We start from the raw sequence: 14,525 nt of genomic DNA on the forward strand, positions 1-14,525 counted from the left end.
TCGATGAAAATAATCTGTCGCAGTATCCCAGTTTATGATGGATCTATATTAAAACTTTGTAAATTTTGTTCTTGTCATAAACAGCTCAGAAACTATGCGCGCTCCATTCTTTTTATTCAATTTGTGAAAGACTTCAGAATTGTTATCCTGGAAAAGGTCACATCTGAATTCTGAACCTCCGCGAATTTCATGCACATATCAGCCATAGCAGAATAGTTTTACGTCCATGTCATTTCCCAAAATGCCATTTTTTTTTTTGCAATTTGGATGTGGATCGAGGGGGCCCGCTGTCGATGTCGGCTCCTTGATTGCTTGCACTCCAACGCGGTAGCCCCCCTCTCGGTCTGATGCCCCACAACCACCACTCATCGCCCTCCTCTGATGCTCCCTGTTTTGTCTCCATCGTCCTCCCGTTCCCCTCCATGGATGGTATCTTCTCTCGCCAGATACCAAACATGAAGCACGAGCGCAATACTGTTCCTTCCATTATTGGTTTCCTGGTTCTTCAAAAAAAAAAAAATGGTTTCCTTTCTCTGAGATCTCTCTTGGTCCTTGGACTGTGAGAGAATTAGAAGGTAATTCAGAAGCACCTGCTCTGCAAGTGTGAAGTATCAGCTCAGCATCAGGGAGCCTTCAGTTCGTTCAGATTTTTGTTGGTACTGTAGGAATCATCGCCGATGGACGCGCGCAAGCAACACCACCAGTATATTATTTATGGTAAGAATCCGGTGATCCATGCAGCGGCAATCCAGGCAGGAGGAACCCACATGGCACAACCAAACAAACTCGGCGCCGGTAATATCTGGCGCGAACAACTCGCTCCCACACGAGCATTGCAGCGCACAGTGCAGCGAGGCCGGACCGCTGGAGAACCACAGTCCAGAGGTGCAGCGGTGACGCGCGACGGGTGGAGCGCGCGGCTGCGGCGGGCGACGTCGCCGGCGTCGCTGCCGCCGGTCGCGGTCACCATGCCGTCAACTTCACGCGCCAGCGGAGGAACAAAACGGATAACTATAACCTATCCTCGCCCGTGCACCGATCGCCGTTGCGTTTGCGTCCACTCCACCCGATCGGCGTCGCCGTTTACTCGCAAGCATCTCCGGATAATTGGTGGCCGCGGTGAAAAAAGACGATTGGTGGCCGCGGTGAAAATTAAATCGGCAGGAGGGAGCTGCAATGGCGCCAGATCTTCACGGCCAGCGGGAGACGAGGGCGGCGGCATCATATGGAGCCGATGAGAAAGCATCCGCGGCGACGGCGATGCGACAATATCTGTCGACCTGTATTGGTGGGTGGGCCGTGGGCGATCGGGATCACCTGCGCGCCATGAGCGCCGCTCGTTTGCTCGGCTCAAAAATCCTCATGCCGCCGGCCCTGTTCACAAATAAACCTGCGGGCTTATTACCATCACAGGCTGGTTTGCAGGTAGGTGATCACATGAAAAATTGGAAATGGTGCGAGCTCCACCGGTTGCCATTGCGTGCGGTGGACGTGGAGCTCCGGATCGGGCCGAGATTTTATTGGTGAGCCGTGAGCGATAGAGGAGTGATGGAGTCTGTCAGTCAGCCTCGGCGATGAGGATGTTTCGGCAGGCAGAAGCAGAATCTGCCGGGAGATATTGCTGCTACGATTTACTACGAAAGAATTACGGGAAACCTAAATGGCACCCAAGCATTTCTTCCACCCTCCACACTTGAATTTCTTGAGTCCTGATTTTAGAAGCGCGATCTCTGCCGAGGTTAGTGTTCGGGGTTAGGATTTGAGCTTCGGGGATCTCTATTGCCGGACTTAGAAGCATGGGCGGAGCTAGGGGTATGCCCCTGTATTCCTTGGCATACCCAAGATTTGAAAGGAAATACTAGTAAAGATATATAGATGCATCTCCAAGAGTCTTTCTAAAACACACTATCTAAATTATCATTTGAAGAGCCTTCTACATCAAAGTGGTTTTCTATATGTTTTCACTCTCCAACAGCTTTTATATATCTTGTGTACGCTCTAGAAAGCCATTTTCGTTATCTATCTTTAGTTAGCAAGAAATACAGAACAGGGGATGGCTACATTTGGATAGCCACTTAGAGAAACTGTTGTAGGGTATTTTTCCATCAAAATCTCTATTCCTAGGAATGAGAGGAAATATATAGAGTCTTTTGAAGTTGCTCTTATACTGTCAAATATGGTTCATTGGCTCAATACACCAAAGCTCACGAACCAAGCCTAGAAATGCAGAAACTTACGTCCCTCATGTGATCTCAACGCTGTGGAGTACCGCTCGTGTCCTGCTATGCGAGTCGCGTCCAGTCGGTGCTCGGTGCTCAACGGGACGGTGGCTCTCTGCTCGGATGCTCCCCCACTCTGGTGATCGGCAACCGGAGACCTGACGGCCTCGCGACCTCATGTCCTCGCCCACATGGGCCATGGCTTGCGTCCTCTCCTGCTAGCGCGAGTTGCGAAGAATAGAAGGTGCCTACCACCAGCCCACCGGGCACCGGCGGCCAAGACAACGACGTCCAAGGCCCTCCTCTGACCGGTGGCCCTCTCGGACCACTGTTCTGTAATATTATTTAATTATTCATGTTTAGAACTTAAATTTTGGTTACTATTATAGATTTGTTATGATCATTATAACTTATCGTCCATTATATTGTGTATTTGCTTTGAAACATGGCATACCCAGCCGCAAATTCCTGGCTCCGCCACTGCTTAGAAGGAAGGCTGGGGGTGGCAGGCTAGCCCGGCGGTGGTGGCGGGCGTGGAGCCGGTGAGGCTGGCAGCTGTGGCGCTGCCGGCTGGGTGGTGGAGGAGGTTGGTTGGGTCAGGGTGGGCGCAGGGGCGACGACGGATATGGCGGCAGCGGGTGGGGGTAGGTGGAGGAGCCGCGGGCGCGGGAGGGTCTCACCTTGCCGTGATCTGACAATGCTCTCTTGTACTGATCTAGGGTCTGCTTGAAACACATGAGATTGGCATGCCCATGAGATTCACAAGAATCAGACAGAAAATCACCTTCAGAAAATGCCCTTACAGAGTAAAGGTTGGCTTGGCTAGTGTCCTGCCTAACATCAGAGGTGATGGACCAAGAGGCCATGGGAGAAAGATCTGATGCTTGGAGGGGTCCACTCCTCCTGGACCGCTAGAAATGCAAGTGAAAAATAAAGACCGCAGGTTTCCTGGCTGGCGATTCAGCGTTCCTGATACTTGCTCACAAACTATAATACAAATCGACAAAATTGTGAGGTTCTGATCGCAAGAAAACGAAGGTTACTCATTCAAGGCTCACTCAACCAAATGACAGAGGGGAAGTTCGCCACCACCAACAATAGCAAACCATTTGGCCTCGATAGGCTCGATTGGCAATCTTGTCCCAAGTATGTGTATGTGTCTATCAGCCTAACATACTGCCAGCAAGAGATGTACGTGTCTATCAGCCTATGTGACAAATGTGAGTTTGTCTTTCAGTACACATGGCTGGTTGCAGCTTCAGCGCCCAACTTTGAAAGCTCCCATACATGATACTCCGTATGCAAAAAAGAAAAAAAATACACTTGATATTACCTAAGGGCACAAGTAGCATACGGAATTGTGTTGTGGAAAATATTTCATGTGCTATGGGAGGGAATGCACTTCGCTTCTGTTGTTAGAACTCCAATCGTGTGAGATTGCATAGCATAGGAGCACAATATTGGAAAAATGCAGCGGGATACGAAAGGATAATATGAGGAAAGTTCATTTGCGTGTTGGGGGAGCTGGATCCCTCCATGATTTATTGATTTTCCAAGGTAGGGAGGACTGCACGCACATGATGCAGAGGAGCAGCACGAAATTCAACAGCCATGACAGGGAAAAAACTGGAGTTGGAAGAAAGGACAGTTCAGAGGTACCTTGCAAATGTCGACAGCGTGACATGTTGCTCCAAGTCTGTAGCTTCCAAATGAAAAGCACAGAATGAAAATGCCTGGAACTCAATTATGAAACTGTCAGTGTGCTGTTCATGTCTGTAATCTGTACTGGGTATCCCGTGTACTTGTCAGCAGTAATTTATTTACAGCAATAATAGGAGCATCGTGTCAGGCAAGCAAGAGGTTAGTGATACTCAGGAGATTGAATGTTCCCTTCCTGAATACTCATCCTCCTGTGCATCAGTTCAAAAATTAAAATGGAAGACTGACTCGTCCCAGACCCCAGTTAAGTTGAATAGCAGATTGCCCATGCATCACCACCCTGTGACGCTCTTGGCTGTCTATCCATGAATCACTGTTTGAATCCTCTTCATGGATATATCAAGAACAGGCCGGCCATATGACCTCTCAGCTTCGAATTCCGTGTGTATGTACAAAGCCTTCAGCTGTTTGCATATATACATGCTCAGACAGTGTGCTTGTAATTTGCTGTGTGTCAACTGATAGAGGGGAGAGTAGGTTGACTGAAGCCGAGGCCAGAAACCCCATCCAAGGAACCAGGGGCAACGTGTTTTACTTGCCCATACCGCCTGATATGGCGAAGGAGCCTGGCCAGGAAGGTACTGTGACAAGTAGTGGAGGTATCACAAACCACAGTGATGTGCTTGCGTGCCCTCGTAATAGCCACATTGATGCGCCTGCTGTCGCCCAGAAACCCTACGGCTCCCAGTGGATTCGACCGAACCTAGAATTGATACACAGATACATATTGATCAGTAGAAGTACGTTTGAAATGGAAAAAGAAATGAATTGTTATTGGATCGGCACAGCCACTGTGAATCTCGTTCATACTTGTATGATGCAGGAATCAGAAATAGAGCAGAATGCTACTATGCTTACCATTGATATGATCACTGCATCTGCTTCCCTCCCCTGAAAGCTATCTATGGTTGAAACCTCAACAGCAGAAAGTTCTGGATATTTTTCTAGCTTCTCTCTTAACAATTGCACTTGAGCAATGTAGGGTGACTGAACAACAATTGCAGTTGGAGACACTCCTGCAATTCCATAGTCCAAGCATAAAAAGATTTAGGGACAAGTGTGATCTGCTGATCAATGCTGACTAATGACAGATAAATAGATAATCCTTATGTATAATCAGTGAGGACTAAAACAAGGACTGCAAAGAAAAGCATGATAAAATATCTTGCAGTTATCAAGCAAAGAAGTAAGATGTGTACATACCACAGTGTACAAGATTAAGAACTTGCTGTGTGACTATATCTGCTTCCCCTTCATTATAAAATGAGCCTGTGCCAGCAGGATCTAGATACTCCTTGCAACCGATGTTTAAGGATCCATATGGCATTCGGGTGTCAAGTAAGAGCAGCGGGCACCGTGTTATCCAAGTTGCCTGAAAAAAAAAATCAGATCCAATTGGCAGGTCTGCATTTGTTAAAGGATTAAGGATAGGTAGCAACACAAAGTGCATTCAAGGGAAAAAAAATCCTAAATAAAAACGTGCAAATAAATAGGCAGAATAACAATAATTAATGCATTTTGGGTTTGGCCTGGAGGCAGTTAGGATTGAACTGTTTCTTCCACGCATAAAATTTCCATGTGAATAATTACCTCCCACATCTAGATATGATATATAACTATATGTTCTTGGAAGCTCAGCACAAAATGAAGCTAAATACATGCCCATGCCAATCTGCATTTTAACAACATGAGTTAAATAATCCACGTTTAGTAAAAAAATTAGAATCAGTAAAGATGTTATATTGAGGGCTTTTATAATCTCCAACAATAGGTTACATCCTAAATATCTTAGTGTTTTCTTTGCACAGCCGGCGGTCCCGACAGCGGATGCGGGGGCGTCACTTCCTCGTCCGCACCGACCACTATAGCCTGAAGTTCTTGCTGGACCAGCGGCTCTCGACAGTCCCTCAGCATCAGTGGCTCAGCAAGCTCTTCGGGTTCGACTTCGCGGTAGAGTACCGCCCGGGCCGCCTGAACACAGTGGCCGATGCACTGTCTCGGCGGGACATGGAGGCGGACCCTGCCCCCCACGCGGCCCTCGCCATTTCTGGGCCGACGTTCGCCTTCATCGAGGCAATCCGCGCTGCCACGACCACCGCGACGGATGCTGCTACGCTACGCCGCCAGCTCCAGGACGGCGAGCTGGGCGAGCCATGGCGCTTCGACGACGGCTTGCTCCTACATGGCTCCCGCGTCTTCGTACCGGCGCACGACAACCTTTGGCACCAGGCGCTCCTCCTGGCCCACTCTGCCGGCTATGAAGGAGTGCAGAAGACTCTCCACCGCCTGAGGGCGGATTTCTTCATCCCAGACGACCGCAACCTCGTCCAAGACTTTGTGCGGACGTGTACGACGTGCCAGAGGAACAAGACGCAGGCAATGCAGCCTGCCGGCCTGCTGCAGCCCCTTCCCGTGCCATCCCAGGTGTGGGCGGATATCTCGATGGACTTCATCGAGGGGCTTCCCAAGGTCGGCGGCAAGTCAATCATCTTGACGGTGGTCGATCGCTTCTCCAAGTACGCCCACTTCATCGCGCTCGGCCACCCCTACACCGCCGTCTCGGTCGCCAGGGCGTTCTTCGACGGCATTGTACGGCTCCACGGCTTCCCGATGTCGATCGTCAGCGACCGGGATCCTGTCTTCACCGGCCATGTGTGGCGTGACCTCTTCAAGATGGCGGGCGTCACCTTGCGCATGAGCACAGCGTTCCATCCTCAGACAGACGGTCAGTCTGAGGTGGTCAACAAGGTGATTGCTATGTATCTGCGCTGTGTCACAGGTGATCGGCCCCGTGCGTGGGTTGATTGGTTGGCGTGGGCGGAGTACTGCTACAACACCTCCTACCACTCCGCTCTATGCACCACTCCGTTCGAGGTGGTCTACGGGCGCCCACCACCACCCCTGCTGGCGTATCGAGCAGGGTCGGCCCGGACCGACACCGTCGACAGCCTCCTCCGTGATCATGACGAGGTGCTGGCCGAGATCCGCGAGCGACTTCTACAGGCGCAGCAGATCTCCAAGAAGTACTACGATGCCTCCCATCGCGAGCTGGAGTTCGCGGTGGGCGATTGGGTGTGGCTGCGTCTTCTACATCGCACCACCCAGTCCTTGGAGCCGCGCGCCAAGGGCAAGCTTGGGCCTCGCTTCGCCGGTCCCTTCTAGGTGTCGGAGCGCATCGGGTCGGTGGCCTACCAACTCAAGCTTCCGGAGGGCACCCACTTGCACGACATCTTCCATGTCGGCCTCCTCAAGCCGCACAAGGGGAATCCACCGACGTCGTCGCCACCCCTTCCTCCGGTGAAGGATGGTCGCCTGCTTCCAGCGCCCGACCGGGTCCTGCGCGCCCAGCTTCGTCGGGGAGTTTGGTACATCCTCGTCCAGTGGCACGATCTTCCTGCAGAGGAGGCGACCTGGGAGCAGCGCCAGGAGTTCCAGGACCTCTACCCTGCCTTCCAGCTCGAGGATGAGTTGTTCGTCGAGGGAGGGGAGAGATGTTATGACCGGCATCTACTATGCCAGGCGCCATAGAAGTGGCTAGGCCACGTTTAGTAAAGGGCCCAGGCCCATAGGAATTATCAGGCCTTTTTGTTTAGAGAAATAGTCCTAGAGACATATATATTTGTGAACACTTGATCAATGAGATTAGGCTGCAACAATTATCTGTTGCCGGCTTCCTGGAAGCCCTAGCCGCCGCTCTCTTCCTCTCTGCGCCCTCTCCATCTCCCTTGCAGCAACTCTCTCAGGTGGGAAACCCTAGCTCCTACCAACTACACAAAACTTTTTTAGAACATCCTAAAGGTAGATTAGCTCATGAAATGCATGACAAAAAATGCTAAGATGTCCATCTAAAAGTACACCAGAAATGAAACAAGCATATTCAGGAAGGGCATCAAGAAACTGCTGCAAAACCAATGCAAGGTAGTGTTCATGGTTGCTTATGTAGTGTTTGTTGAATGTCCAAAAAAAAAAAGAATGCTCTTAACAGCTTTATTCCTAGAAGCATAGCATATCAGGTTGCGAAACTTACTTTTTAAGGCTCAATAAACACCCTAAATTTAGCCTAGTGACCTACAACAACCAAATAGGAAAAGGATTTTCGGAGGAAGTTATAGGATGGATGAATTAAGAAAGGTTATTAGAGATCAAATAGTGCTGGCTTGAGATTCAATTGAACAAGGGGGTGAATTCATTGGCCATTCTAAAACTTTTCCATGTTTTTCATCCAGTGCAGAAGGAAGCTGGCATTTTTTTTTAAAAAAAAACAAATCACCTACAAGGGAGTTTGATCATGACCTTTGAGCATTGAATCAGAGAGAGGTAGGCAAGATCATCCACATTTTACACCTGAAACTGAAAGTGCAAATGTGTATACCTTGACAACCGGGGAGTCAGCAAGAAGATGTGAAGCAACTGAACGAGAGGATTTGAGCAACCCATTGTACATCTCCTTAGATGCCCACATGGCTATTGAATCATGCATTCTGTACTGGACTGTCAGTCTTGTTGTCAGTAAATCATCATGCAACGACGAAGCTCTTTCCAACAGAGATTTACCAAGCCCACCATCCAAGGCCTTCCTTGACAATATAACGGGTGCAAGTTGGCAGTGATCACCAGCAACAATACAGCGCTTCCCCTGCAATATAGGTATCCAGCAGGCAGGCTCAGTTGCTTGCCCTGCCTCATCAATAATAACTAAGTCAAAGCACCCAGTTCTCCTGATAAGTGGATCAGCTGCCCCTGTATTAGTTGATAGAACAATCTGTGCATTGGAGAGCACTTCTCTAATTGTTTCCTTTTCTTTATTTTCCAGATCTCTTCCAAGTTGCTTCAGCAGTTGGCGAATGCCGGCAGCTAAAGAATCATCTTCTATGCACTGCCTCAGGTCCTTTCTTAAGTCTGTTCTCTTTCTCTCAAGCTCCTTTCTGAATTGTCGAAGTCTGCAATTCACAATCTCTCCTAAGGACTTCGAAGCAACAGAGGGTGATAGTCGAATGGGGTTTCCAACTCGCACAATGTTCAACCCACTACTCGACAAACTTTCAACCATGTTATCGACTGCCGCATTACTTGGAGCAGTCACAAGTAGACGCTCACCCTGCTTGACAGCACGCACAATGAGCTCAGCGAGCAAGACTGTCTTTCCTGTGCCAGGAGGCCCTTGGATTATTAGAACAGGCCTCTTTTTGTTCAAGCCTAATTTGAGAGCCCTTAACTGGGAGGCATCATATGCATGCTTCTCTGATGGACTCAGATCAGGTTCACTTGATTCATCCCAATCAGTCAGGTTATTCTTCACCATCTTTGCCACGTCTTTACTGTCCCCAAACAGTGTTGCCACAATACCAATGGAAACATTATCTTTCTGTAAACCGTTCCTTTGGAGAAGCAATAACGCTTCAAGGTTACGCTGCCAAATCAAATGCTTTGGTGGATAAGACAGACTTCTCAATTATGTAATAAGATAAGAATAACATTGTGCTGAAAATACACAAGACAGCCTTTTGGACATTACTTCATATATTCCCTACTTCTGGTTTGCTTATCTCTTACCAATTTAATGCAGGATATATCGCCGTGTATACTAAAAGTAGAACAAGGTTTCAGTTCAGGAAATGGAAAGACGGTCAAATGATTCTTTAATGCAGAGTGGCTTGGAGAAACCACAGTTGCACCAGGCGAAGTTGCAGAGCACAATAGACTACAAACATTTGCATAAGATTCTTATCATATCACCGACAAGTTTCAAAGCGGTCTTAAATACAGAACATGATGAAATCAGAGAACTTTGTGTCCTGTGACAGAATTTCATTACCTCATATGTAAGGGCATCAGCCAATCCCCGAATCCGGTCAATTCGTACACTTTTTCCAAATAGCCTAGAGAAGGTGGCATCACCGTGGCGTGATTCCAGAGCTACTGTTATGCTGCAACCATCTTCCCCAAAATTATAAACAAAACCTTGCTTGCAAGAAGTGGCACCCTCACCACGGCTATTGCATGTTCTCACGCAAACCATGTCTCCAGGAGATAATGTAGTTGGAGGCAGCTTATGCCCACCTTCAACTCTGAAAAGAACCAAATGCAGGCCTCCCAACCCTGCAGACGTGGTGATTTGAGACAGCAGGAAACATTTCTCTCATTCAATATGTCAAAGCAAACGAAGATAGAATTTGAACATACAACAAAAAGAAGTAACCAAAATTATTTCCTCACCAGTGGAGCTGCTGATCACATTCAAGTTGCAAATGGTGTCGCACTGCTCCTGCTGAGCCTGCCCATGGCTCACCAGGTACTCAACCGGCTTGGGTGGCTCGGAATCATCATCTAGAACAGGAGTTGCATTCAGCTCCTCCTGTGTAAACTCCAGCTCCACATCTCGCTCAATCTGAAGAAGATCTGACATATGCCTAACGAATTCTTCAATTCTGGCCTGCATCAGCCTCACCTTTTTAAGGCTTATACCAATGCTGCTATGGATGGCTTTAGGCTGTGGAGATGTCCTGCGCACAGCAGCCCGATGCTGCGAAGAATTGGCCATTTCTTTCGAAATCCTCCATGACTGCGTGTCTCGCCAGTTGGAGATGAGCCCCTGGTTCTGGTAACCCAGCAGAACATCACGGAGCTCACGCTGGAAATGGTCGAACAGGGTGGGGTAGTGTGTGCAGGCCTTGAGGCAGAGTGCCTCCAGGCCCTGGGGCATGGGGATTGCCGAGAGGTAAGGCTGCGCTTGGATCACGAACCCAAGCCTGCCTTCCGCCGACCCCCACTCTAGAGCCAATGCCGCGCCGGCGAGGTCGCCCTCCAGTTCGGCCGCAGCGAGTTTGGACGCCATGGATCCCATGCCCTGCCTGAGCCACTCCACTATGCAGCGGCCCAGTTCCTTCCGCCCGAGCGGATCACCATTCTGGTACAGTGTTCCCACGCTGATGGACGCCTCCTCCGTCGACGGCACGCACTCACCCCTTTTTTCTGCTCCCCCTACGCCTTGCTCTTCCTCGACCTTGCTCCTCCGCCCTCGCCTCCTCACGGTGCCGCTGGTGCTGCGGACGGCAGGCCGCGGTGCCTGTTTGGTGGGGCTCGATGGCACGGTCCGCACGCGCCGTGGGCGGAGAGAAGAGGAATTCGATGACCTCGACCTTGGCGGCGTCGACGGTGAGGCACCGGCAGCAAGAACCGTGATCACCTCCTTTCTCGGGGGCTTCGCCGCGGTGCAGGACGAGAACAGGAACTTGCCAGAGAGGGTATCAAGCGACATGCTGCTGCTCCTGCCGGTTCGGCCCCCAGGCCCCAGCCGCCGCCGCCGGACGCGCTCGCACAGTAGCGCGGCCGGGACAGCGTGAGGACTGAGGAGGAGGCAGCCGCGCGCGGGAACGAGCGAGCCAAGTGACGGAATCACCGACCCGCGGCTCAGCTCAGCAGGTGAATGAATCCTCCGTGGCAAGCTGATATTTTTCGGCGACGGCGTGGCACGCCGAGCGCGCCGCGGCGACTGGTGGGTGGTGGCGCAGGGCGCGGCTACGTCCCCCTCCATACGCGCGCGAGGGCGCGGCGAGGCAGCGACCGAGTAAAGTGTCGTCTCCTGGTTTGATTTCGCCGGCGGGCGTGCCCCGGGTGCGCCCACGTCGCCCGGGCGAGGTTCCCGTGGTCCCGAAAAGCCCCCGGTCGGCGGATGCCTGGACGTGAGGAAGCTTCTAGATGCAGGGGCAAGTAGTTCGGAGGAAGCGCGCACCCGTGGGTGGATACCTGACGGCCACGATGGATGGAAGACGCGAAGTGGTGGCTAGATCTCTCGCTGGCATTTCGACGAACACCTAGCCGGCGCCAACTGCTGTCGGGGTGGGTAGAGACGTCAAGCGGAGCTCGGGTCCAAACTCGCGTCAGCCGTGGGTGGGCTTGGCCGCGACTCGCGGATGTGGTTGCCGCCGAGCGCCGACCCAAGGAACCTTGTCGCCTTGCGGGCAATGCCTTGAACTGTGTAGCAGGTGGGGTGCGGGCAATGCCATGGCGGCGATGGGGTGGGCCGGTGGGGTGATGGTCGCTTGGCGAAGCAGAGAAGACATGACTACAGGAGCGTGCCAGACCGAGGGAAGATGCAATTTTTCTCTATTCCTTCTCAGCAGGTTTCAAGGAGGTACTACTCCTTACAGTGATAATAATGCTGTTTGACTGTTTATGACTGGTGGTGCTAATTTATTATAAAAGAAAAATACAACTGATTGACAGATGACCAATGACGGATATTAATTTGGTATGAAAAAACATTATTAGCTGGTTGGCTGACAAACATGCCGAAGCGAGCAAATGTGAAAAGCGTTTTTTTATTTTTATATTTTATATTTTCGTTTTTTACAAAAATATATTTTCGTTTTTGAAATTTACAGAAATATACCCCGGCCGCCCCGCTGCCGGGCGGTCGGGACTTGGTCGCCCCGCTGCGGGGCGGCAGGGGCTTTTCTGAAAAACTTTTGCGAAAATATTTGCGCGCAGGTCCCTGGGGCCGGTCGCTCGGCAGCGGGGCGGCCGGCCCTGGCCGGGCGACCGGCTCTCCCACCCTTATATAAGGTTTGGCTGGTCCCCCTACCCCTCATTTGCATCACTAAAATTCCAGAAACCAAGAAAAAGAGGGAGGGAGGGAGAGATGCGAAGCCCTGCCGGATTTTCGAGCCGGCGACTGCAGGTAACCAAAATTCTTCTACACTTTACAAATAGATTATATTGTAATTATTTTTGTTGAAACAGTAGATTAGCAATCAATTTAATATCATGGTTGTGTGTCCAGATATGTCGAGCAAGCTTCGTTTTCAAGTTCACTATGGTGACTACTATATTTCTCATGATGCGTATGGAGTAGATCTATCAGCTTTTGAACGAAGAGAGTGCGGAATAGATAAACCCTTAAAGAGGAATTTTGGTTCCATACGCAAATGGCTTCACGAGATATTCAATGTGAATCCAAAGACTCATTTCCTAACCGTTCAGACTGTGACGAATTGGGGAACTGAAGGAGATTTCTGGGAGTTGATGCTTATAGCAAACACCAAAGAATGGCGGACTTACATGCAAGCAGCTCTTGACCGCGGGTGGCCTCTTGCAATGCTAATTCAGATTCACCAGAAGGCAGCCCATTTCGGTGAAGGATCAACAAGTACATCATCTCATATGAACCAAGTAGTGGAACAAGAAAATGAAGATCAGAACATGCATGTCACAGAACCTGAGCCGCAAGGTATAGCTGATCAGGTAGGAGAAAAAGAAGATCAGAACGTGCATGTCATTCAACCTGAGCCGCAAGGTTTAGCTGATGAGGGGGAGCGGATACCTGGAATAGTGGAAGCTGTACATAATGAAGACCAAGAGCCTCGAATGATGGAAGAATGTGGGGACTCATCAGACGATGAGGACTACCCGTTGCTAGGTGAATGGCGAGACAAGGGTTTTGGAAATCCAGTGATACAGGATATTAGGAGTAATGAGTATGAATACAGAGAGAATGAGGTTGTGCAGGGGGCAAAGTATCCTAGCATTGAAGCTGTGAAAGATGCTGTGAAGCTTTGGGCTATATCGTTGAGGAAAGAATTCAGAGTTGTGAAGTCTAGCAGCAAAGAATATGAGGTGAGGTGTGTCAATGGCGATTGTACATGGCGAGTACATGCCTATAAGGTTAAGTACAAGACACACTGAGAGTGTTCAATTGTTACACCACATACATGTAGATTAACTGCTGTTGTGCAAACTCACCGTAACATCACATCCACTTTCGTGGCCAAGAAGATAACATGTGCGCCGAGCTGCTAAAGGAACAGGCCTCAACCTCCAGCCGGAGACGTTCCGGCGGCGGACCTTTCACACAGTGGATTAAGGATGCACATAAGGAGAAGTGGTCGATTCTATACGACACTGGTGGTCGTCGATATGGGATCGAGACAACTAACCACGCAGAGTGTTACAATATGGTAATGCGTCATGTTCGTGGATTTCCTCTTATTGGCATAGTTGAGTTCATCATGTACGGATGCACAAGGTACTTCAGAGAGCGGTACCAGGCAGCTGCTGTCTTACTTAATGATCCAGGAGTGATTTTTTTGTAATAGGATCACTAACTACATGAAAGAAAAGATTGAAAAGACTCAATATCACAGAGTGGTCTCCATGGGCACAAAGGATCAAATGTTTGAGGTTTCATGCAAGGACAGGACAGGGCAGGGTGTCCGCAGACAAAGGGTCGTTCAGGATTGCTTAATAACGCCGGAAGGCAAGGTTTTTTGCAGATGAAAGAAGCCACAGCTTCTTCACTTACCATGCTCCCATGTCATTGCGGCATGTTCAGAATCTGGGTTGGATCCTGGGGTTTTTGTTTCAGAATATTACAGAAAAGAAACTGTTGTGCACACTTGGGGCCATGAGATATATGGCATAGGCAGTCTGGGATCATTCACTACACCAAATATATCTCCAATGTACATTTACAATCCAGATGCTAGGAGAGGGGTAGGTCGATGGCAGACATTTCATATCCGTAACGGAATGGATGAGTCTGAGGCAGGAAAGAAGAAAAAACGATGCAACCTGTGGAGCAGATGATCA

General features: G+C 49.8%; 1 protein-coding gene across 7 annotated transcripts; it reads right to left on the reverse strand.

Annotated features, from left to right (window-relative positions):
* Nucleotides 1–3,317: 3,317 nt before the first annotated feature.
* Nucleotides 3,318–11,939, reverse strand: LOC120656940 (DNA-binding protein SMUBP-2-like). 7 transcript variants are annotated; one of them, XR_005668040.1, is made up of 7 exons: nucleotides 10,155–11,855; nucleotides 9,754–10,037; nucleotides 8,311–9,348; nucleotides 5,142–5,310; nucleotides 4,797–4,954; nucleotides 3,879–4,641; nucleotides 3,318–3,786 (listed from the first exon to the last, which is right to left on the reverse strand). XR_005668040.1 is itself a non-coding variant. In XM_039935182.1 (6 exons), exons 1-6 carry the CDS (start codon nucleotides 11,470–11,472, stop codon nucleotides 4,393–4,395), a joined length of 3,216 nt encoding a protein of 1,071 aa, XP_039791116.1. In that variant the 5' UTR covers nucleotides 11,473–11,864; the 3' UTR covers nucleotides 3,407–4,392. The 7 variants fall into 7 exon arrangements, 2 of the variants coding, with proteins under 2 accessions (XP_039791116.1, XP_039791117.1); XR_005668041.1 differs by having other exon boundaries at nucleotides 3,407–4,641; nucleotides 5,168–5,310; nucleotides 10,155–11,907; XM_039935182.1 differs by having other exon boundaries at nucleotides 3,407–4,641; nucleotides 10,155–11,864.
* Between the last annotated feature and the right edge of the window lie 2,586 nt (nucleotides 11,940–14,525).

This window comes from Panicum virgatum, chromosome 1N, assembly GCF_016808335.1.
Source record: "Panicum virgatum strain AP13 chromosome 1N, P.virgatum_v5, whole genome shotgun sequence".
Taxonomy (NCBI): Eukaryota; Viridiplantae; Streptophyta; class Magnoliopsida; order Poales; family Poaceae; genus Panicum; species Panicum virgatum.

Bases quoted from the DNA above. Each gene is read 5' to 3' on its own strand.
- LOC120656940 (XM_039935182.1), bottom strand. From the start codon at position 11,472: ATGGAGGGGGACGTAGCCGCGCCCTGCGCCACCACCCACCAGTCGCCG. The intron at 4,955-5,141 runs GTATGTACACAT...ATGGAATTGCAG, and splicing joins TCTTAATCTTGTACACTGTG to GAGTGTCTCCAACTGCAATT. The intron at 4,642-4,796 runs GTAAGCATAGTA...TATCAATTCTAG, and splicing joins ATGCAGTGATCATATCAATG to GTTCGGTCGAATCCACTGGG.